Source organism: Piliocolobus tephrosceles, chromosome 2 (genome assembly GCF_002776525.5).
Source record: "Piliocolobus tephrosceles isolate RC106 chromosome 2, ASM277652v3, whole genome shotgun sequence".
NCBI lineage: Eukaryota > Metazoa > Chordata > Mammalia > Primates > Cercopithecidae > Piliocolobus > Piliocolobus tephrosceles.
The window spans coordinates 139,545,749-139,571,339 of record NC_045435.1 but is presented as its reverse complement, the minus strand read 5'-3'; the positions used below and the strand labels follow the sequence as shown (position 1 = coordinate 139,571,339).

At 34.5% G+C, this 25,591-nt stretch overlaps 2 protein-coding genes across 7 annotated transcripts in view; one reads left to right on the top strand and one right to left on the bottom strand.

Moving 5' to 3' along the window:
- Window positions 1-977: 977 nt before the first annotated feature.
- Window positions 978-25,520, bottom strand: AZI2 (5-azacytidine induced 2). Of its 5 annotated transcripts, XM_023207254.3 has the most exons (9): window positions 24,999-25,520; window positions 24,355-24,515; window positions 19,470-19,690; window positions 17,544-17,666; window positions 16,980-17,079; window positions 15,775-15,923; window positions 11,409-11,467; window positions 5,875-5,993; window positions 978-3,724 (listed from the first exon to the last, which is right to left on the bottom strand). In XM_023207254.3, exons 3-9 carry the CDS (start codon window positions 19,683-19,685, stop codon window positions 3,306-3,308), a joined length of 1,185 nt encoding a protein of 394 aa, XP_023063022.1. In that variant the 5' UTR covers window positions 19,686-19,690; window positions 24,355-24,515; window positions 24,999-25,520; the 3' UTR covers window positions 978-3,305. The 5 variants fall into 5 exon arrangements, with proteins under 5 accessions (XP_023063022.1, XP_023063023.1, XP_023063024.1 ...); XM_023207255.3 differs by lacking the exon at window positions 24,355-24,515; XM_023207256.2 differs by lacking the exons at window positions 24,355-24,515; window positions 24,999-25,520 and adding an exon at window positions 24,565-24,945.
- The window catches only part of ZCWPW2 (zinc finger CW-type and PWWP domain containing 2), a 143,622-nt gene continuing 143,155 nt past the window's right edge, over window positions 25,125-25,591 (top strand). For both annotated transcript variants that reach the window (XM_023207231.2, XM_023207230.2), the window contains exon 1: window positions 25,125-25,584. In XM_023207231.2, coding sequence (XP_023062999.2) covers window positions 25,526-25,584 — 59 coding nt within the window. In that variant the 5' untranslated portion in view covers window positions 25,125-25,525. The remainder of the gene's footprint in view (window positions 25,585-25,591) is intronic.

Below are 25,591 nucleotides of genomic sequence, written 5' to 3'. Positions count from 1 at the left end.
GTGAATTACCATCCTGTAACATAGTAATGGATTTAGGAAGTAGTATAAAAAATGTGTCCCAATTTAATAATTTGAACTTTTATATTAAAAGTTATTTTTTCCCATGAGCTGTTAACTCTTCCATAGCCACTGTAACTAGTTTCAAGATAAGTAAATTTTATGTATATTTTCACACAATCCTCATTAAAATCACAAATAGAAATTACTACCCACTAAGACAAGGTTTAACTTTCCCTAATCCCATGAAATAGATCTGAGAGATTTTTTTAAGAAAGAACTTAAAATACGACACTGAAGAATCAATAGATGTTCAAGTTCCATACTTTACTCTTGAGTGAACCACTCAAAAAACTATTCTACTCTTATTTGAAATACAAAGAAATCACATTTTCCCAGGCCACAGATCAAAAGGAGGGAGATTACTAGAGCAGACAAAAGCAAAGCAAATACAGAAATCTAGAGACCACACAGCATAGGGGCAAACCTGCCCGTATTTCCACATTGACCTTTGGTATTGGTGCATTTCCTAGAGCACAGGAAGTTACCTGTTTTTAGAGAGAATGGAAAAGTTACTTTAAGAAGCTAGTGAAATATACAATCTGTGACTTATAGCTTTAAAATCAGAAGGAGCCCACTTCATGTAGAAAATTCGCTTATGTATATGTTGCTTTCCCCATAAAAGCCAAATTAGATTATATAATATAAATAACATGTTCATCCTCATGCCAAAGACAACCATTCATTGTAGGCTTCAGAATACCCATGCGTATCCATACTGAAGATTTTTTTTCACCTGGTACATCTGCCTCAGTTGTGTCTTGCTTGCTTATGGGTGCCTGTTGATATTCTGTTAATATGTGATAACCCACAGGTTTTTTACCCCTTAACATACACCTTCTCCAAGTAGCCTTTCTGAATTGAGATCAGTACTTTGTTGTCACATGATTCAGTTCTTCAAGTCTGAATTTTCCCATTTATTTTGGTTTTCTAATGTTTCACATAGGCACGTTCCTGCTTTTAAGAGTTCAGTTCCATTTTGGCAGCAACTCGGTAAGTCTTACAGATGTAAATTTTACTTTAGCTAATAAGGGAGCAAGAGGAAGGAATAGGTGGCTTTTTGTTATTTATGTTCTCTTCATTCTGTCAATTTATGGATGTACTGAATTGAACCTTATTAAAAAAAATAAAGATTCAAAAGAAGCTCTTTAGAGCAAGTTTCAGCTAGTTTAAGTCAACATATTCAATTTTAAATAGATTTATAAGCTAGAGATGGGCCACTATTTTTTGTTTGTTTGTTTGAATTTTACCTAGAGCAGAGATGATCAAGTGTACATTTAAAAACTTCTAGCTGGGTAAAAAAATTTTGGTTAATCTTTCCTTACTAAAGAACCTTATATATCATTTGTCTAGCACTTTAAACTGTCACAGTCACTGACTTTTTAGTACATCTGTTTGATAGCTATCATCACTATACTGTTTAAATGGAAAATAATTTTCTCCACTCAAAAGCTGGTTTAACAAATGTCTATTATATGAATCATATTAACAACCAACAATTAGTACCAGACTTTGAGATACATAGGCAAGGATAGTATTTCACATCCACTTCAATTTCAAACAAAAATAATTTATTCTAATTAAACAATTTCTTGGTATTTTTCAAAACATTAATCAAGCAATTATTTCATAAGACTTTTTTTCTTTACAAAGGAAAATTTCCAATTTGGGTTTTAGAAAAGGTAAACCAGTAAGCTACATTAGAGATCAGATACAATATACAGCCTATGCAGCCACATGAGAAATAGTTTTTGCTGCTTTGTTATTACACAGGTAGTTGCTTCCTTCAGCTAAAGCCTGAAGTATTGTATTTGTTTTATGCATATTGGGTTTGGTTCTATTACTTGGCAGGAGATTGTACTCCCCTGAGTCAGTATGTTCATTGGTCAGAATAAATTCCAGCATCTGACACCAATTCCATTAATCACAGACAAGCTTGAATAAGTGTAAGATAATAGAAAGAAAAAAATATCTGGTGAATGGTGAACATTGTCTATGTATGTATGCTATTCAGTAATATAGTAGAAGAGATCTGAGCTATTCTTTTGAGTTCAAGATATATGAAACTGTCTATCAAAAAGGATAAAGTCCTCCTACATGAAATACTTTAACTCAGGCAAAAGGTGTATGAACCAAGTAAATCTCCACCCTGAAAGAATTTAGATAAATTTCCATGTGAAGCCTTGTTATTTCCTTCTTTATTTGCCAGTAATTGGCCACTTAGAATAAGAGTGTGTGGACATTCCATGGTTGACAATATCAATACAGCCCAAACTTTGATTTTTATGATTAAAAATTCTAATTTAAAATGACTTTCTCAATAAATATATTTCAATACAAAGTCTAACAATTTAGAAGCTGCTCTACACGAGCAGTTGTAGTCCCTTTGAAGAAAATGACTTTTTATCATTACACACACACACATTTATGGTTATATTATGGCCCACTGAAGGGGCAGATGAGACTGAAATTTGTGTGATGCTCTTTCTACTACTTATTGAATGGTGTGTAGGGTTACAATCATTTGTTTACACCTAACAGAGATTTTCAACTATTTCACCTTTTTTTTTTTTTTCCAATTAGGACTTAAGGAATGTACTGGGACAAAGTTGGTTTCAATGATCAGGTTGTTTCAAGTCTTAGAATTCAAACTTCTATTCTAAATTTTATCAACAAAACACTGTGACTAAAAAATCACTTTAAATCTTAAATATTGAAACACAATAGCATATAAAGATGGTATAACCTAAAATGCTTTTATTTCATTATATTTTCAGTATCTTTATGCATTGTAACAACAGAAATGTAACCTATTCACATTGCCATTTGTTCCATTATGCAATCTGAAGCAACATACATGGTTTCCTTTTATTTTCATGAACAGATATTTAGACATTTCACACTTCGTAAAACCACGTCTACAATCTCCAATTCCATTCTTCTGAGAGGCAAAATTTTACAATTATCAAAGGCTGAGTTCTCTTTTTAAAACTCCTTAAGTTTACTTATTAATTAGTATAGTAGTGTATTTCGGATTCTTAGAATATGGAGCTAGAGGGTGCTCTTTCATACTAGAAAACCAACTATGTTGGTTTTTGTAAATATTGTACAGTATGTTCAAATATAGTTACTGAAGAACTCTGCAAAATTTTTAATCAAAATCCCCTTTCAGTTTGTTAAATAATTTCTTGGGAGGACCACTGAAAGAGATAAGTGTCCTCATGGTCAAATCGTGAATCTCTTCCAAATTAATTCTTATAAAGGCAGTTCTGATTATGCTGATCCAAGTAATGCAGTGGTGGAAGGTTGGGTAAAGGTAAAGTTTTACTTTTAGTTTCCCCAAATGCCGTCTCACTTGATTTAGGAGGACTTGGAAATACCCAGGAATTGTCTTCCAGAGAAAGAGAATTTCTGCCATAAGAACTGTGTTCCTGAAAGCATGTACCATCATTAGGAATGGATCTCTCATTGTCTGTCCATGACTGGAGGACTGCTTTCTCTGATAAAACCTTTATATCTCCTGGTAAAGGGGAAGATGCGGTATGACAAAGAGCTTTGCCATTTGGTGAGAGAGGAGGATGTCTTGTGTATGTTGCAGTAAAATTCATCAAGTGCAGTTTTGTGCTGTCTCTTCCAAGGTCTTCACTGCATGCTACAGGGGCACAGGCTAAAAAGAAAACAGACTAAATGTCAGATGACATTTGTGATCATAAAATTCGGTAACACTTCACTAATTTGACTGAATTCTAGAACTGGTGATGAAATTAACATTTCTAAGTTAGTGTAATCATTGAGGTACTGTGACTAGGAGATGACAGATGATCTGAGTTTTAATCCTGGATCAGCAATTTACTGTGACTTTAGATATTTATCTCTTAGCTGCTCTTGATGTCTCTTTCCTTGTCTGCAGAATGGATATAGAATTCCTGTCCCAACTATGTAATAGAGCTTTTAAAAGAGGAAGAACTACATGTTCTTTAAAGTTGGAAACTAATACAGTTAAAATACATATAAAGATCCTGTTCTTGGCTCTTACTGTGGCTGGAGAAGGGTTAGGGTTGCAGACTGTTCACATGTCAGTGGGGACTGAGATAGTTCAATTAGCCAAAAAAAAAAAAGTTTTGTACAAATACAATGGCCTAGAAAAAGACTACTTAAAAGCTATTATTTCACCACAGCCAGCATGTTGGTAATACAGGTTTCTACTCTCCCTCCAGCTCAACCTACCAGTGTGGAAAGGTAAGTTTATCCTTAGCTCAAGAAGGATGGCCAAGTGTAACAAAGGCTTGACTTCATGCAATTTTAGAAGAAAGAAATTGAACGACATTATAAAATAAGCTCGTTGTTTTTCCTGGGAGGGTGGATAGGGATGGAGGAGTACTGGAAGTGAAGTGTTTGGCTTTGGAAAAAAGGTGATACAAAGGTCAGGAGAAAGGTTGTTCTAGTCTCATCTCTGTACTCCTCAAAGCAATAAGTTCTGTATAAGGAGTGGTGACCTTGAGCCTGCCACTGTCATAGGAAATAATATGGTGTTTTAGCAATATGTGCTAAAAAACTTACGTTCCAAAGCACTGAAAAATATCTTAATAATCAGCTAGGAAGGAACACAAGGATGAGCCATGTCCAAGTATGAAAAGAGCACTGCTCCTTTATTATTCTTTGGTAGTTCTATTTATCATGTAAACAAAGCTACAATGAAAACCCAATGCAGAATTACTTTGTGAGTCCCTTTAAAGAGAGATCTTATTTGTACCATCAACCTTTGGTCTCAGATATAACTGTGGCCACTGGAAAACTCAAGGACAAAGTGAACCAAAAATTAAGCTAGACTTGCTAAAACACCATATTATTTTCCCTGATTTATATGTAACCAACTCTCTAAAAATGAAAAGGAGTTCTAAATTTAATTTTCCTTTTCAAAGTTGAACGTTTTTCCTCACTAATAAACACTCCTGAGGACAAGTATTTATGACACAATCCTCTTCTGTCCTCTTTAAGACAATGTGAAATATAAGGAAGTAATTTTAAACTACATGGTGATTATTTTTTATAAACAGTCCTACCTCATTTTTAAAAAGTAAATTTTAGGGCATTCAAATTTGTATCACACAATTTTTCAGAAATATACCTGTTATGTAATACTAGGTACAAATGTACTGATTTTTCTCTAAGGTATAAAAATAGCTTTGGCAAAAGTAGCTACTTCTAGTTAACACAAAACTCAAAAAGTTCAATCAGTCAAGCAGTTAAATATGAAAGGCAAAGCAATGAAAATTGTTTCGTTGAAGGGCATAAGGGGAGAACACCTAGTCTTCAATGTAATCAGCTATATCCTTTGTGGAAAGAAAAGCTTATAAGAAATGTAAAAACCCAAATAATGAATCAAAGTTTGTTTGTTTTTTTTTTCCAAAACAACCTAAAAAGCTAGGTCTCCAGTGTATTCTGTAACACTGGAATGAAAATTTGCTTTTGGTGTCTTCTTTTTTTTTTTTTTAAATATATGAAGTAGCTGTGGTAAAAGGTCAACTAGAGCAAACTTAACACCTCAGTCTTATACACATAAGCAACACTTGGCTGAGAAAAGCCACAAGGGGAAAAGAATACAGTACTGAAGAAAAAACACATCAGCAACACCTTTATGTGTGAAGTTGACCAGTATGAGACTGAAGCCAAAGCAGAGAATGGGTAGGCTGCGAACATACTATATATACTTTGGCTTATCAATCTCATTTGATGAGATTTTGATAAGATACGACAGCTAGTTGCTCTTCAAGCAGTTTGGCTGGAATCAGTGGTTTCCGGTAAACAGTGACTTGCCTTTCTTGATTGCAGTTGAGGTTTTCAGTTTTCTTAGTAGTTCAGCTTGTACTTGAGTCACCAGATGTAAATTAGACATTTCTCTCTTCAGTTCCCAGTATGCATGCTGCATATTATCACTGAAATAAATGTTTTTACAAAAAGTTAATACTCATCATTCTTTTTTATAGACAAAAGGGAATAACTTTAGAAATATGCAGATCAAATTTCTGCTCCAATTAGTTTTGAGATGATGTAAATTGAATAAACAATCAAAAGATATTTAACTAGGGCATTAATAAGTGAAAAGATCTTGAAAGAATAATACTGTCCATCTGATATGTAGCAATTAACTGTATGATATTAAACAGGGTATAATAAAAATAATTATTATAACCGATGAGAGCTTCTTGCAGAGTCTCAGAACTGAGATTTTATTTTAGGCTATAATGTGCAGCTATTAATTAGTAAGTAGTAAGAAATACGTTATTTGCAAATCTGATTAACAGTAAAGTTACACTCATTCAAATATGGATCAATTTGTATTTATCCTTTGTTTTGACACTGAATTGAAATGATATATCAACTGCTGAATATATATCCAAGTCCACATTAAAATAAAATTTAGGTTTCATGTATTACATTCTTTATGTCTGACTGGGCTGTCTCATAATGTTGGTTCTAAACCAATGTGACATGACAGCACAAGACATGAAGAGCCAGATGATTTCCTGGTAAGGAAAAAGAAGCTAGAGAGGGAGGATTATATGAAACAGAAATAGAAACTTCAAAAATGCCTCTCCTATTTTTATAATTAAAAGTATTTCACTCCAATTATCTAAGAAATTATAATGAGTGATTTTAAACCTAATTTTTATAGATTCTGTTTTCCATTAAACGTTCATATTTGGATATTCGTGATTTTCTTCTTTTTTTGCTTAATTACCAACTAAATGAAATTAAAATCTTCATCATATATTCTCATTTTGTTGTACAGGAATATCACAAAGTATTAAGTGTAAGACTAAATAATCTTATAGCATTAAAAAATCATTACCCCTTCGAGATATTAGTGTAATTTTAGTAGTACAGAAATCAAACTAGACAAACATGTCACCTTATGCTTCGATTTTTGTGTTACCATAAACACTTAAACTTCAAAAGGACAACATTTTTGAAATCTAATATCTCAAATTACAGAAGTAATATAGTTTACATATAATATATAATCTATAAAATATAATTATTTTGAATTATGTAAGGTGAAATACCTTTTTGTCAATAAACTTTACACTGCTTTTAAGAAAAATGTGCTTTAGTTTGTTGTAAACATCATTTGTTAAGTTGTTAGTGTATTAGAAATCACAGGGCTTTTTGCAAGTTTTTAACAGGGGTCAAATAATTAGTTCACAAAATTAACCATGTCTACCTCACCAAAAAACATCTGAGATGTTTGCTACAATGACTGTTTCACATAGGAACCTGTCTTAAGTGTGAAGAGAGTTGTTGGTTTCTTGGTACAATTCTGGGCATTCCGTATGCTTTCCGAAGAGTTATTCACATTATATAGCAGTAAGTGTAAACACTGTGCATGTGCTAATTCATTCAGTCATGGTATGAATAATACAGCTTAAAAATAGTTAATTATTGGCGTGAGACAGTAAATCAGAGCCCGTTTTAGAGAAAAGAGCAAATACTGAAGACAGTCACAGAGAGCTAAAATACACAGCTAGGCAAGGAAGAGAAACAATTCTAATAATGGTGTTTACAGTGCCTAATACAAACTTTTCAGTTCAATTTAGTGAAGACTGCTTAAAACTTAGGTTTAGTTAAAAACTAGGTCACTGAGTTTAATACACATGTAGTCTTCTTGTTTTTTGCTCTTAATGTAACCTGAATTTAAAAACTACAGATAGGCAAATCTAAAATTATTACTAAGTATAGCTCTCCCTCTTGTGGATAACAAAGTAACTGCAGTTAGTTTCCCAGTTTACAGTTTAAAGTGCTGTAATCTTCAAAGTGTGTAAAAAATTATTTTAAATTCTATCTACTTGAATAAAATGTTTAAACCATCATTTAAATGATATTGAAAAAGGCAAGGTTGTCATCCCTAATTTTTAGCAGGCTTCCAATTAAATCTCTTATCTAGGTATTTTGAAGACAATATATAGCTTGTGACCCTCCTATCCTCACCACAGTTCCCCAAATGGGAGTATAAACTTTAGTTAAGTTTTGCTTTAAATGCCACCACAAGCAAAATGCTATTAATGTATATAGTTGTCTATAAAGAACTTATACAACTACTTAAAATACTGAAATGTAACACTGAAGCTTCCCAAATGAGAACTCTAAAAACAGATGAAGCACAAATAACGATGGCTGAGCACTAATACTAGGCACTTCACCACATTGTCACACCAACTTGGTAAAGTGGGTAACCTCATTTTACACACGAGGAAATGGGTTGAGAAGTCTACTCGTCTGCCATGCTGCTGTGTAAAGCTGTCTTTCACTTACCGGTCTAATGACTGATCACTGCCCTTTTAGAGTAACATTTTTCATATCATCATCAATTACCAAGCACCTACAATATGCTGATTGCCAACACAATCTTCTCAGTATAAGTTTTATACTTCTCAGTATAAAACTTCGTATCTCTGACTTTTAAATGAAACCTGCTTGTCCACAACTGAAGGAGGGAGTACATGACCTGCTTACAAAGTGTAACATCTAAAAGCCATTTTCTTAATTAACACTATATCTGGAACTCTTTAATACAGAAATAACTATTCCTTGTATAATAAAAATCCACTTACTTGAGTTTCTACTTCAGCCATACATATTTTTCTTTAGCATCTGAAAATTTACTGAACTATTACATCCTCTGTCACCACAGTAGAATTAAACTATGGGATATTCTTAGCCAAGAGTTATAGACTTAGAAGTGTATATTTTGACAACTGTGGTTCCCCCAAAACAAGTGGCTTTCATTTTTTATTGCAAGGCACAGCAAGAATCATTTTACACTGCAACCCAAAGAAAAGTTCTAAGAAACCATACTTACCCTTATTGTGTGTAATGCACTCTGCTATTGGTATGTTCTTTCTTATTCCGTATTTTTATAATGCTTATTATAGTTAATAAAATTTGATAGCACTAAGGAAACACAGAAGAGCTTGAAAAACACATTTTTTTTTTCTAAACCTGGAATTTACATTTTAGGAAGTCATCTGTAACACAGTTCCACAATATAAGTTTACAGATGATGAGTAAAAGAAGTTCAGTGACTCCATATCTAGATCTGGTTTAAAAACTGAAGCAATCAACCTAAAGCCAAAATCAAAACAGGAACTGGCAAGACATTGGTTAAATTTCTGATAGGGTTATTATTGTTAAGCGATGTTTTATATAAGGAGTATCATACAAAAGGCCTCCAGTAATTAAAAGGTTCACTCTGTCTTAGAGAAACAGTATACTACCTCATTTGCCTGGCAATATGATGGAAGAAATACAAAAAAGGAGAGTTCCAAAAAAGCAAGCTATCCAAATACTGAAAAATATTCCTTAAAAATATCTAAACCTTTAGTTAATGGTTTAATGGAAATATCCCTATGTACTTTCTCCAATATAGTAAACCAATCTGTCATCTGAATTGTTCCTCTTAAAAGTGGATGAAGTAACTTACAAAGATTAACAAAACATAAGAACATAAACTGGAAACAGGCGGAAATGATGAGGCGAAAAATACAAAACAAAACAAAATGCAGTGGAGAATGAGGCTAACATAAAAATGCATGAAAGAAGTTTACCAACAGTAGGTCACAAATCTGGTTATAAGTTTTCTAATATATAACCAGAAGAGAGAAACCTAATTGGTTTTGCAGTTTACGTTGTCTACCTGATACAAATGCAAACCAATTTGCAAAAAAACACAAGTGTATATGAGCACTAAGAGAGCCACTGGGACATGCAGTAATTACACAATTCTTTACATATATCTGTTGACACGGATTTAACACAAAGTAACTTTTAAACTGAATTTAAGGCAATTCTTTCTAAAAACTGTCCTCTGAACTGATACTGAGCTTTAAAGAATTGCGAGACTACACTCTGGAGCCACAATTACAGCTTTGCAGCCTTGAAAACGGAATCATCTCCTTGGGACTACAACTTTCCCCAAATCCTGGCACAGAGATATTTTAATATTTTTAGTTATCTGATGCCTTCAAACAGGTATTTTTTGGGGGAGTCAGGTTTTCAAGAAATTCTTAGTGAATATGATACAAATTATGTAATCTCCCATGAATGGAAGCAGAAATTCCATTCTATATCACATATTTCGAATGTACTATTTATATAGCCCCTGTATTTGATCTCTTTTGCTGATATTTATTCATTCTTTACTCCTTTCTAAACTGATTAGAAGTGGCTTATAAAAAGGATAAAACAGAAAAATAAGGGGAACCCTAGGTTGACAGGAGAAAAGAAGGTAACTGACAAGATAATTTTCAGAAATAGTTTACATGGACACTATACTAGACACATTTTTCAAAAAAAAGAAAAAGTTTCCTTGCAGTAAACTTAGATAAAATTCGAAGGCATAATTGAAGTACTGTTCAAATGGCAGAGTTAAATAACTTCAACAGAGACTGTACTGCCAGCTCACAAAGCCGAATAAAAGATACTGCTGGCACTTTATAGAAAAAATCTGTCAACCCCTGATCTAGAAGAATGGCTATATGTCATTTCCTCAAATTGGTTTTCCTAATTGATCATTTCTCTCAAGCAGGTTTTTGACAGAAATTGGCCTGACACAATTCACATTATTTACTTACGTCAGTAAACTTTGGAAGCCAAATGACAAAACAATGAAGTCAGATCACTATTTTTTATTGGATGGAGTGTAACAATGTAGAGAGACTATCTTAACATAGTAGAAACAACAATTATTAGATAGTTTAAAACACAGAACTGAAGTTACTTAAGTAAAAATGATACGTATTTGAGGAAAAAGGGTTGAAAAAGTATATGGACTCTGATGGCTACTTCTATTCCTATGCGAAGAAGGAACAGTCCTCAAAATTCATGCTATCCCATGATTGCGCCACTGCACTCCAGGCTGCGCTACAGAGACACTGTCTCAAAAATAAAACAACAAAAAAAATAAATTTCATGCTATCCCCGAGACTAACAATGGCCAAGTAAGCTCTTAAGACAAAGGAATGTTATTGTATATAGATAATGAATAATCTTCATGTACAAATTCAGTATTACAGACTACTTCCAGAAAGCTAGTTCCCTAAAATCATACCTAAAATATTACTAAATGTTCAGAAAGTTTAAGGCATCCCATTTTTCTACTACTTAAATTCAAAGCTGTTATTAACAATTAAATTTTATTTTATAAATATATTGTGATCAGAGGTTACATTCAGTATCCAAACAACATCCATTTTTGTTTTTAAGGTTAAGTCATAAAAGAAATCTAAGGACCTACACAAAGTGACTTATGGAAGAGGACAATGTATTATTTTAATGCTGAAGAATGGTCATACCTTGAAATGCTTAGTTTTTGGAGATCTCTGCTCTTCAGATTGTCTTCCTGATAGGGATCCTGTCAATTGTTTAAAAAAAAAGAAGTTTAAAAGTTGTAATTTTTACATTTTATTTAGTCTCAGCTCTTACATTACCAGAGACGTGTTTCAGGTTTTACAGAATATATCTGTAAGTGCAAAGAATAAAATTAGATTTTTATACTCAATTTTAATGAAACACCTCCAATCTGTAAATCACTTCCAATGGTTTAAAGTATGCTAATGCTTTAACTTTCTTTAAAAGAATAAAATTGCTCTCATTTTGTAAAAGACCTTGTAATCCTACAAAATATATTTCTGAAGACACCAATTTGAAGTCTATATTAAAAAAAAATTACACATTTATCACATTTCTGTTTATTTATGGTACAGGTGAATGAATTCTATGGGAAAATTGAAGTTTTTTTGGTATTTTACTTCTTGTAGTACTACGAAAAACACACCAGAATTTTAACAGGTTACTGTTTTAAAACGTCAGCATACATTTCCTCCTTCCACATGGATTAAAAATGACCTGGCGAGGACATCATAAAGTCCCTATATGCTTTTAAATTTAGTTTATTTAGTTTGCAGATATGACAGAAAGAACCTTCAGAAGATATTTTTAAATGGACGTAGTATGTTTGAGACAACTCTAACACACTTGTTTGCAATGCATTCTCATTTAAGGATTTGTAACAAATAAAGATTATCACAGGTATTAATGCTACTGGCAGATGTGGCCAGTATAAGCTCAGAATACCAATTTTAATTTTATTACTTCTTACTAATACAATCTAAATTATATAATTTGCAGTGAAACATTAAAAAGCAACACAAGGACTTCATAAGTACTCTGAACTTGAGAGTAAAATGTGAAAAATACCTAATCTTACAGGAGTTAAAACATTTCTGGATCTCTGATTTTAATACTCTAACAGTTAAATTAAATCTTAGGGAGCCCTATGGAGAGGGGAAACAGAACTGGCCCAGAACTGGTCCACAGGTCCGGGAGGTTTGACCATTAACAAGACATATATCCTTGGACCTTGTTTTTTCCTGTTCCTTACAGGAAATAATGGAATCTGATCAGATCACTTACAGTATCTTTGTATCATCAATTAAAATCTTTTTAAAAAATTAGTATATACTTACGCATACATGTTCATTGAAAACCTTCCTCATTTTTAAAGCCAACAATATAAAAAATTTGACAGTTTGAGTGGGAAAATGTTTTTCCAACTATCTAACAATTCAGAGACTCTAATGTACATCAGCAGTAAGCTCATAGGGACTGTATCTAGTATTCAAAGACGCTTTTGTTGGCTAGTAATAGATTGCCTATGTCCTAAAGGTGGTAATGGATCTGTTCCCCAACTAGTGCCATATGATGTGGGAGTTTCATATAAGGTGAAGCCCATGGCTACGAAATCTTGGGAAACAATGTTCAAGTTATATAGGTTTCTATACTATAGCAGAACCTTTAACATACGACAGCACACTGTGAATCTCTAACTGGGCTACTGCTATTAGGGACTTCAGACGTCTTCTAAACCAACTTGATTTTACTGATCCAGTATCTCTTTTACTTCTTTGGCCCTAGAGTCTGTATTTCTCACTGGATCAACTGTTCTGAATATAAATGGCTGGAATATTAGGGGACACAGAAAGTCTAAGAAGCCCATAGTGGAACTGCCCCTGTAACCTCACTAACATGAAATACTAATGAACTGAATTCTCTCACCAAACACTTAAAAAAAAAAAAAAAAAAAAAAAAAAACCCAAACATAAAAAACACTACTATATCCATGTAGGATGCTATTACATACTTCAGAAGGTTTTAGAAAATGCTTCACTGAAAGTGTCATCTTAAAAAAAACAAAATTTGTTAATATGGCTAGAGTAATGTGAGCTACAGTAATATGGCTAGAGTATTATGAACATGAATTTCTCTCCTTGGCTTCCTCTCAGATTCATGTATCCAAGAGGACTCTGGCCAGCAACATCATTGAAAGAAGATTTGCAAGTACGCATCAAGATTTCAACTCGGAACCCTTGATAAACTGTTATTTCCACTCTTCCTCTTCTTTGTTCATTTATTTTAGTTTGAGTAAGCCCTTTTTAACTTCACAGCCTCACCCTACCCCTAATAAATGCCTGTGAAGGTGGGGGCCATGTTATAAATATTGCTTTTTCAATAGTCCTCTCTTAGCTCATCTTAACTATTAAAAGTTTCTTGTCTCTCAGACATAATTTAGTCATCATTTAAAGAAAGTGATTTCTTCTACCTCTAAAAGTCTGTTTCTGTGATTTGGTTACTCATGAGAGATGAATTTAAACTAAAAGCCAATTTATTCCCTAGCACCATCTAGTGGAAAAAAATAACTAAAATGCTAAGAATAGAAATTTCAACACACATAAATACCTAAAAATACTGACCTTCTGGATTAATCAAAAATTTTAAAAAAGCATTTATCTACTGAACATACTATATAATGGCCACTATGCTAACTAGCTGTGATTATTAAGTCCTGTGAGCATCACAGTCATGTTTGATCAGGAGAATAAAACTGTGTCCCCTAATATTCCAGCCATTTATATTCAGAAACAGTTGATCCTGTGAGAAACACAGACTCTAGGGCCAAAGAAGTAAAAGAGATATTGGATCAGTAAATGAAATTGGTTTAGAAGACGTCTAAAGGCCCTAATAACTGCTTTACATACACTAATTTAACCTTCATGAAAAAAGGTATTTAATGTCTACTTTACAGAAAACAACTTCCAGAAAGTAAAATGGTGTTCCTAATGTTACAGTTAATAAACAACACTAAATTTATGAACTAAGTTTCCGATTCCATGGTACTGCTTCCTACGCTACAAAATATCCATCACATATAAAGGCTATTAATTTATTTCCTTTCAAACAGAATATAAATACTGACAATTATAATTCAGAACTTCAAGGTGCATATCCTTTCTTGTAAAGCCATCTTTTGAAAAGAGGCTTCTCAGTGGTGACAGAAACTGATCTGTGGAACAAGGATGCTGAGTCTTTGAAGGAATTGTGGTGTGTGGCCACAAGCTCAAAGCTGGGAACAATCAACTTTATATGTCAAGTAGGAAAAAAAGCCACTTTGGCTCTAACAGGAGTTGACAATAATTTTTATAGTGTTTCCCTTTTATCAGGGATGGGAGTGCCAAAGTGAGTTCTCATTGCCTAGTTCAAAGGAATTCATTTGGCCAAGGACTAGGCAGAGTGCTATATTATTCTCAATGTCTGGCTCATTCTTATCGAGTGGTCACCTCTCATAAAAACTACATTACAAAAGAAAGAAGTATCAGCTCCATCTAAGAACAGTTGAGATTCAGGGCAGAATCTGGAAAGCAGTCAGGAAGTATGGGATGGAGTTCCCCTTTCAGGTGGTGGTTCCCAGAGGAACAAGAAATAAGAAACACAATTCCTCGATAGTGTTAGAATGCTTTGGTAGGCAAAATGGTTGAGCACAGAAACAATTATATAACTGGTTATACCTTAGTTTGAGATACATGAATGCATAAAATGGCTATTTGCTCCAGAATACTAAGCTTTTCAATGTCTTGTAATAGTTATTTAAAATCTGCATTTGGTGCATTGCTGTCACACTACTTTGCTACTTTATCATTTCTTCTTTTAATCTCAACACTGTCATGATGTCTGAAAACATAGATCCAAGCTTGTTAGAACCTGATGTAAAATACTGGGCAAATAGTCTCTTGGTGAGGACCTAAGAGGCAGCTTGTTTTAGTGGCTGACTTCAGGCTAAACACACTTCAGCAACTTGGCAGGTTTTTGTTTTTTCCAATTCTTAAATTCTCAGCTGTTTGATAGTAAAGATGCCCCAAAGTATTAGTCTTTTGAAAATAAGTAAGCTCTGTCATGTTTTCTTTGTTGGTAACGTTGTTTTGTTTAATTCTAAAAATCGGGTTGTCTCTTATGATATATAAATTAATGAAACTGTTAAGTAAAATAATATAGGACTTAAAACCTGAGTACTCTTTAAACTTTACAGAGGAAAAAAAAACTTAAGGAAATTGAAGGAGTCTGACAGAACAGTTATAATAAACTAATAAGCTTACTAAAAATCAACCTTTTAAAAAACAAAATTGTTTAATTTTGTGACAGACTGAAAGTATATGGCATGTCAAATTTTAGCACAAATGCTTAAAGAGGTAGATAAACAAGAATTTTTTTATTCTCTAAGTAATTACAATTTATTTTAACTCTATGGTTTAATACATACTTAGTTATAAATCCTACATATGGTGTACAAAGAATACTGAATTTCTCGATTTAGTAATTCTGTAATACCGTCTGTTTGGCTTTCTGTAGTTCTATTTTGAGATCGCTACATTCTTTTCTCATCAGTTCCAGCTCTTGCTCCAAACCATGGATCTTCAGGTCACAGCTCAACTTTTCTACTTCCCAGTTTGATGAAGGTGGATTTAAATTCCTCATCACTACAAAAATGATGGACAATGGAATTGTTATCTTTTCCTTCCACACTGATTCCAATTCTTAAAAATAGGTTACTCTGGTAAAATGTAGATAATAGGAAAACTATCATAAAACATATATGATCAATAGTTTTTTTAAAACAGTAATTATTAATACTTTCAAATATCTATGCTAAGGAGAATAAGAAATCTAGCAATCTTGTTTTAGAATTTCTAAAGACAACTACACTAAAATCAAGCATGTGCTAAAATTACAGACAGATCAATATTCTACAGAAGTGAAGGTTAAAACAGTGACAAAAGTAATAAACTGAATAAACTGAGGCTCAGCTAATCATTCCATCTAGTCCTCTCAGAGAATACGAAGTTTGACCAACAAGCTCAGAGTATGATGTCAAAACAATTTATCCTTAAACATTCCACTGCAGAAACTCAATACAACTGGATACTGCTTTATTCTTTAATCAGTACCTGAGTCTCTCTAGCTACAAAAAGCCCAACTAGCTATGCTAAGAGACTGCATCTCAATCTCCTATCAAAAGGTCTCTCAGAGGCCGACTCTTAGCTTGTCTCATCAGAACGAATATTCATGGGAACAGGCTATTCATCCATATGCCCCAGATCCAACTTTCCATCCCAAAGTTTCATCTGCACCTTTTAACAACCTTCGGAAAGAAAAAAAAATTGTAACAACTCCACAGCAGCGTGTTTAACTGTGGGCAAGATGTTCAGTAAGAAAGAGAAGCAGGGACAACCAATGGGCTAGGTGATTTCACTTCTACTTCTTGCTTCTGCGCTTCTACTCTTTTCCTCTTCTGCTTCATCACAACCTAGACCTGAATAAAAACCATCATATTTTCTCTATGAACAGTGCAATATATAGCTAAGGAAAAGTTAAAGGAAGTTGATATTATGTGAAGGTAGAACAGAGAAATTAACATAAACCTAAAAATTAAAAAATAAGGTCTTAGCATATGGATACAGAAAACTGTTGATATCACAAATAAATGGAAAAATATGCTAATTCTGTTGGAATTTTATAACAAGTAACTGGCATACCCTGCTGAGTTTCCACCTCTGTCCTCAGCTGGAGGAGTTCTACTTCTTTAGATTGTAGCTGCTCATTCAATACTTTCAAAGATTCAGAGTTGTCTTTATTCTAGTTAAGTAGGGAAAATGCCAAATTACATTCAATAAAATCTACACGATGGTTATTATATTGTAATTTTCAGGTAGATATTGAAAAAAACACAATCTTATCTTTAAAAGCAAGGTGAGAAAATGAACTCAGTTTCTCAGAAATCGCTTTTTTTCTTTTTCTAATTTAGGACATCATTAGTCCCTGGCTTAAAAAAAAAAAAAAAAAGACTAAATCTACCACGTCATAATTTTTCAAAACAAGTCAGTGGTGTTAGATATATTTAAGTCCTAAACATCATTACATACTAAATATTTTACATAAAAATAAGTTAAAATATTACTAAAATTTCCATTTTGCCTTGAGCATGTATACAAAATTTTAATTACTAAATGTAAATATTTAACTTACTTCTAATTTTAAACCTCTTGACGGAGAAAATTCATTTCCAAAATACAGATGTCATTCTTTTCAAACCAACTTACCATTTTGTCTAGTTTGCTCTTCAAATTATCTCTATCAATGCAAACCTCTCGATATGCATGATAGGCCTTATTTACTTGTTCTCGTCCCACGGAACTTGTTTCTTCATCAAATCGAGCTATTAGCTAATGGTATGAAATTAGAAGAGAAAGCTTAAGAGAGTACTCTACAGATAAAAAATAAGTCAGTGTTTTGATGGTTCCATATCTTACTTGAATTGTTATAATAAGGGGATAAAGCCTGGATTCATTAGGTGAGTATTTCATTTCCACACAATTAATCTTTACAAAGAAAGCAAAAATGTGCAGAATATTTTTTGAAGTTTTCTATGCTTTTACCTAATCAGTATTTTATAATTCATGGTATCTGTTTTATCACATTAAATCATCGTAACTACAACAGAGTATAGATGTGATGCACAGTGCTTAGATGTTTTTCAAATTAGAAGTATCTAATTTTCATGAGAAAAAGCAGCACCTTAGGGCATACTTGACTTTTTTTTTTTTTTTTTTTTTTCGAGACTGAGTTTCACTCTTATTGCCCAGGCTGGAGTACAATGGGGCGATCTCAGCTCACTGCAACCTCTGCCTCCCAGGTTCAAATGATTGTCCTACCTCAGCTTCTGACGAGCTGGGATTATAGGTGCACCACCACGCCCTACTAAGTTTTGTATTTTTAGTAGAGATGGGGTTTCACCATGTTGGCCAGTCTGGTCTCGGACTCCTGACCTTAGGCAATACACCTGCCTTGGCCTCCCAAAGTGCTGGGATTGCAGGTGTGAGCCACTGTGCCCAGCCAAGGCATACTTGACTTTTTAAGAAATAGATGTGTGTGTTAATTCATTAAATCCTTTATATTATAGAATAGGAATTAACAGAATTGTTGGTCATGAAGTTCAGAAATATTTCCAATGTTAACTATACATAAAATCCCATTTTTCTACCAAACTTTAAAATAAAGCTACATGATCCAAAATGTTACCTTCTCTCACTGTATCCCAGTATGTTACAAATTTACATAATCAACATTAAAGGAAACATAATTCATATGAATACAAATAAATTATAATTATTTCACAACCGACTCCTTTCCTCTTATTTCCTACCAAAAATGAATCAAACTCTACCAAGCTCCATCTTCAAGGTGTTTTTATATAGGATAATTCATTTCCTTGGATAATTAATTTCCATTATACAGGACAATGCATTCTTTACCTTTTGTGGTAGCTGATCTTTGTAGGATAAAAATGCTCTGAGCTGAGCTGAAAAAATATAAACTAAGCTAAGTTAAAACTTTAAAACTCAAAAATAAAAGGATGACTGAAGAATATTCCTCATATATAAAGCCAAATAGATTGGTGCTTTATATTGAATCAGCTACTTTATTTATATATTCTATAACAGGTGTGTCACAATTGTACATGGAAAGGTAAACAGAAAACATCAGTTTATCAGTTAAAAGCATTATTCCTATTACATGTGTTAAAGAAGAGAAAGAATGTTAAAGTAAATATTTCAGTCCTGGTAAATATATTATTAAACCTATTGGACAATGTTCCAGAAGCTTCCTCCTTTGATACTTAATTTCTTTTGTCAGTGTATCTTTTTTTTTTTTTTTTTTTTTTGCCCTGATTTGAAAATTCTGAATAAAATACATACAGCTATGAAGGTAAGTAAACCTGAAAATGAAATAAAAATATTTGGAATATAATTCCAAGTTGTTAAATCCTCTCCTACAGATACAGATACAAGTACATGGTAAGTGAAACACAGGATAAGTATAATGCCCAGAGTTTTCAGATTAGCAGTGAGTTATTCTTGGAAATTTAGTACAATCATGGAAGACAGCACAAAAAGTATTCAAAATTTCAAATATTTTGAATTATTCCTTATGTCACAAACACAATGAAGGTAAAAGATAAAAATTACCTTTTCTTCCAAAAATCTTATTCTCTTCTTTAACAAAGAGTTCTCTCTCTCTGAATCCTTAAGTCGTTTTTTGATGTCTTCATATGCAGTGACAAGAGCAAAATGGGAAGCAACAGATTCATCTCCTGAATATATTGAAACTGGAGTCACTGTATCTCTCTTATGGGCTTTTTCATGATTCAGAATACAGATATCATCTTCTACCAGTGCATCCATGACAGCTGTTTAAAAGAAAAAAAATATGAATGACAAATGTCTCACTGAATAAGTGAAAAGGAAAAAAAAGTTATAGTTAGAATAATGTAAACACTAGGACAATGTTTAAAAACCAGACTGCCTTGTATTCTATACTCCACCATTTAGTGTCTGACTTTGGGCAAGTTGCTTAACCTCTATGCTTCAGTTTCCTTATTCATAAAGTACGAGGAATAACAGCAAATACCCCATAGAGTCTTAAGAATATTAAGTGATATCTATAAACCACTTAAAACCATATTTGTTAATATGTTCTATAAAAATCTGAAATATCAGCTTCATTAAAACAATCAAAATTTTTAAAAATACTTCATCCCCAAATATTTCTTCTCCTAACATTTCCACTTAGATCTATTAGTAGCAAGTTTTATAGCTTCTCAATTTACAACTTTTCAAAAATTCTGAGTGTAATTCATTACAACAACATATTAATATTATAGAAGTCTTAATGCATACTCTACTATATCTTTCCATACCAGTAATTGGTTATGTTTGTTGTATATTTAGAATGGAAGACAAATTAATCAACACTTAAGTGTCCAATATGTCCCACTATCATGTACTATATTCTTTTATCTCTTTCAATTATCTGAACAATTCTATGAAATAGTTATCATCTATATTTTATAGGTAAGCCTTAGAAAGTTGGATTAGCCCCGTTAAATCTAGAAGAATGTTAAGCTCTGTGAGGGCAGAGGCTATGTCTGTTTTGCCCATCATTGTGTACCCATCTCATCACTTTGTAGAAATTGCTCAATAAATACTGATTACTGAATGAAGAGTGGTTAGAGTAGGATTCAAAACAAACTCTGACTCCAAAACCTAAGAGAAGAGGCTAGTTACCTTCATTGTTTAACGAAAAACTGACTTGCTCTAAATACCTACTTTTGCTGTTAGGTTCAGCATTACTTCTCTGAGAGTTATGTTCCTGAAAAACATGATGGAAGGAGAAACTGTGGCTAAAACCTTTTAAGACCTCCTGGGAAAAACAGAATAAGAGGGACTTCAGATCATGCAAGAGAACCCAAAAAGTCCTTTTAAATATTTTTTAGTTAAAAAAAAAAACTAAATATGGCATTCTAAAGAAAGATTATCAATTGAATTTCATGTATCTTAGGTCAGTAATTATTACTAGAAAGTGAGTTTTTAACTATCCCTTGCTTGAAATAAAACTTGGTTACTTACATCAGTCACTGTTCAAGAACATTATAGATGAAGAAACTGAGGTAGGAGGAATTTAAGTATTTTTTCCAAAGTAACACAGTAAGTGGAGAGTTGAGATGTAAACATAGACAATTTAACTACAGCCATGTTTCCAACCTGTTTCACTATGCCTGCTTTCTTCCAAAATGTCTAATCTCCCTTCTCGTGTCAACTAATGCCTATAATATTTCTTTTGCCTTATTTCAGACCACATGAATATCAACAAAAGGTTTTGTGTTTTTCTGGGTCTAGTCTTATATAATTATATTTTTGCTTTTCTAATTGTACAACTAAAAACTTCCAATTGTCAACTAAAGCAACAGTTGGGAGCACCTAAGCAATTTGTATCTAGGATTATAAGCAAGGCAGGTTAAAATAAATGTGTATACTACAAGTCTTGAGTAGGTAAAACCTGCCATCCAGTCAATCTTCACTAACATCAATTTAACATTTTCTAACCACACAGGACAATTTCCACTCTTAAGGTACAATCTTTCCCAGTTTTTCAATAAAGTCCAAGAACAAGAATATACTATGCTACCCACAGTATACCAAAAAAGTGGCAGATTCTCAGAACCCTAATTAACTCATGCTGCTTCTGATGCAAGCTGCATTTTCTCCTAATGATGAAAAAAACTTAAGTTTTCTTCCTCTAAAAGAGTTTACTTTTCAGCCTTCAGATTCAATGATATTCTAAAATAAGAGCAAACATATTCCTGTCATGCTCTTGCTAGCTAAAACTCCCGTTATTTCCTTTCAAAAGAAAAGTACAGGTTATTCTCATATTGCAAACTGAAAGCATGCATATGTATCTTCATATAAGAAAGACTCTTACACACACACACACTCTTGCCTTAAAAGTAGAGCAAGTTAAATAAGCATTAGATGGCTAGGTAAGTGGTAGAATGCAGTCTGGTTTAAGGAGGTAAAATTGTGTCCATAGACGTTTGACTTAAATAATTTAATACTCAACTCAATGGGCAGAATTTATTCGACGTGGATTTTTTCTAAAGACAGCTGAAAACAAGAAACAACATAAACTGCTCTACAAAGTCAAAAACAGATATCCTGCAGTTTGTATATTTTAAGGATTAGGGCTCATGCACTTCTGTTTTACACAAAGTTCTAACTAGCTCAGCTGTGATTTACTTGTTCATTTTTATCATGAAACAATCATTTACACAGCAAGGAAAACCCAGAGTGAGAGGCAGAGTTGTGCAGAAAAATAATTATTATACCATAAAGGTAGGTAATAAATTTGAAACAACAGAATGCTATGGGGGTCTGAGGGACAGGGAGAAAAAGTGGTTTTCAAAGAAGATACCACAAAAGAGCAAATGTCTCTTAAGACTGTACTCTTATGTGAAGAGGATGGTTATTTTCATTGTACTGTACTTATTGTACTTACACCTTCACAGCTTGCTAACTTTCAGTCACATGCATTTTTCTACCACTTAGCTAAGTACTGTCATGAACAAAGTCTTAGAAAAGTTAAATACCTTACCTATAGATACACAGCTAATCAGTGACAAAGGTGAGATGTGAACCCAAATAAGCTGTCTTCTAAGTCTATGGTCTTAATACAACATTTGGAGAGGCAATACAAAAGGGATTCTGCTTATCCTAAGAATATGGATAAAGCATAACTATGTCATAAAGAATATTTGCCCAGGATTCAGAAACACAGATTCTAGTCTAGGATTTGCCACCCTGATTATAGTTTAGTTTGCTTTACCTCTCTAGATCGAAATTTTCCCACTTATATAGAATGATAGGGTTAAACTACATCACTAAGATGCCACCTTACTAAACTGTGAGGGCAAAAGTTTAATACAAATACAGAATGGCAACCTAAACAGAGAGAAGGGAATTCACATTTATGCCAGGAGCTGCATAAAACGTATGGTACACACATTATCTCAAGTCCACACCAAACTTGGCAAGGAAGGTAATAGCACCATGATAAATGAGGAAACTGAGGCTCAAAGAGGTGAGGTAAATTGCCTATATTCACACCAGCAGTATGTGACAAAACTGAAGCTTGAATCGAGGCCTATATGGTAGGCTCTTTATTCGATATTGCCTCCTGAAGTAAATTATATTTAGAATTTTCATCACCTTTCTACCTCTGAAAAGCTAGGATATTCCATTTCGTACATTTCGTACAATCAGTCAAAATACTACGGAGCAAGGATTAAGTCTTATGAAGACGAACAGACCAATGCTTATTCCCCTTCCTCTATTTGTAATGAAATAGGGGCAGAAATAGCCCAACTAGTTTATAAAGATGGGTCACCGAGTACCTCTTTTCAAGACATCATCTCTTAATCTGTGTACAATCCCACTAAAATGACCTGTAATTCAATAAATGTCCAAAAATGTACTCAGCATTAGAGCTATAATATGAAGAAAAACTCCAGTTCCATTTTTATGACTCACTGAGTTATCCAACCAACTGCTTTAGTCCAGAAATCAGTTTGTATTGCACTGAATCATAAGACTCTTCCACAGTTAGCATAGGTATGAAGAGCAGTCTACTTCTTTTCATTCCTTTCATACAATAATACCTCTAATGCAATTCAATGTCACTGGTGTTACTGATAACTATTTTCTAACAGTGTAAGACAACTATACTTGCACTCCGAATATAAGTGCCATAAAAAAGAAAAAAGTTAGATTGGTCCTGTTACTTCATGGATTATAAAAAAACTTCACCATTTTACTTAATAAACATGACAGGGTTCTGCATTGGTAATTAATAGTGGCCAAGTGTTTATGGTACACCAAGTAGTATGCTTCATCTTTTAGAGAAACTATCTCATTTGTTCTTCATAAGCATTCAGTAAATCTATGTAATACCTCCGAGGTTGTAAATAATCTCCTCAGATTACAGGTGGAGAAATTGAAACATGAAAACATTAGAAAGTAGGGGACCCAGAAATGAAAATCAGGCAGCTGACTCCAGAGCCACCGTAACTCTTAGAAACTATGCTTTGGTGACTTAGAGTATGTATTACCCCCATTTCAGAGATAAGGAAAATGAGGAAGTTTAGCCTTTCCCCATTGTCAAGTAAGTGGAAAAATCAGCATTCAGATCCTGGTGTTCTGACCTAATCCAGTGTTATTTCCCATTATGTTATGCTGTCTCTTTAATCGTAAAACCTTCTATTTGCATAAGATGTCTCGTTTACAAATAGTATCACATTAAAATTTTGTAAATATCCTGTAAATGATGCACTGTTCCCAATTTACAGATGATGGGATGATCACAAGATTGGGCAATTAGATATGGCGTTTTTAGAGAAATGAAATTGTGCCTTGGGATCTTGCTCAATCCAATTTGAAATTCTAATCTAAAAACCAAAATGCCTTCTATACTTGAGGAACAAGGGTTAATTTTAATCCTGGTACGTTTGTCTTTGATTACCTTAGCAAATTTCCATTACGTCTTGGAGCAACTGATGGCTTGATTGGTATGAGAGTTTTCGTGGGGATTTTATCTCGCATTCGTGTACTGGCGTTTCTTGTGTGTAGAGGGTGTCAGCCTACCTTGCACGTAGTAGTAGTTACTCAACAAATAGCCGAAGGCTGGAATGAATACCGTACACAGGTTAGACATTGGAGAAACGACGAATACCTGTTAGCCCTCGCTCGATCAAGTGCAGGACGTCGACATTCACTACTCAGATGCCCCAGGGAGTGCCGTCCTAGCCAACGTCCCCCTTTTCTTTCCGATAATTTGTATCGGAAAGAAGCATTTGGCAGTCCCAACGAATGAAAAAAAAAACTCAAGGCGCCCCAGTAAGAAAAGCAGGAATTAGAGAAGTGAATGACCAAGAAGGGCCTGGACAGCTGGGGGTGAGGGTGACAGGGGAAAGGGTGTGGACAGCTGGGTGTGGGGTGATTGGGGAAAGGGATGCCCAGGAGTGGGCCGCTCCCTAGTCAAAGGAGGGTGCGCGGGAGGGAGTAAGAGAAAAATGACGTGTCTCTTCGGACCAGCAACAGCAACGGAGGTTGGCCGCGGCACTGCCCGCATCCCTATCCTCCACCCGGCCCTGGCGAGTCACTCACCCAGAAGCCAGGCTACGTAGGGCCGCCCCCAAGGCCGCCGAGTTTCGATTCCTTAGTGTTTGGAAACGGACCGAAAACAAACCGGGTCGCCAGGGGTCACCACGGGCTTCCGGTTTCTTCGAAGACACCGCCGCTTCCACAGCGAAGTGAGTTGCACCGGGTGCGCCGCGGAGGGAGTCCCATTTCTTCTGACTCGGCAGGAGCCCTGGACGTTCTGGAAGGAGGGACGAGCCGAGGCTGGAGGGGCTGGGCCGACGCGGAGAAGGCCCGTTACCCAGCAATACGCGCGCGAGACCCAGGCCCGCCGTCGGGACCAGCACGGGCCGCAGGGAGAGGAAGCACTGCGGGAAAGGGCTGGAAGTGTGGCTCAGCTCTCAGCCGGAAAAGGGGCTGCCGCCGTCCACGGGCTCGGCGCCAGGGCCGCGCGAGGAAACCGGAAGTCAGGCCCGAGGGAGCTGGGAGGGCGTAGGGAAGCCAGGTTGGGTCGTGGGGGTGGGGAAGTGCAGGAGTGGCGCGCGGTGTACTACATGTCCCGTGAGCCTCCGCAGCGGGACGGGGCGTGGCCGCGCGACGCCAAGAGGCGGAGGCGGAAG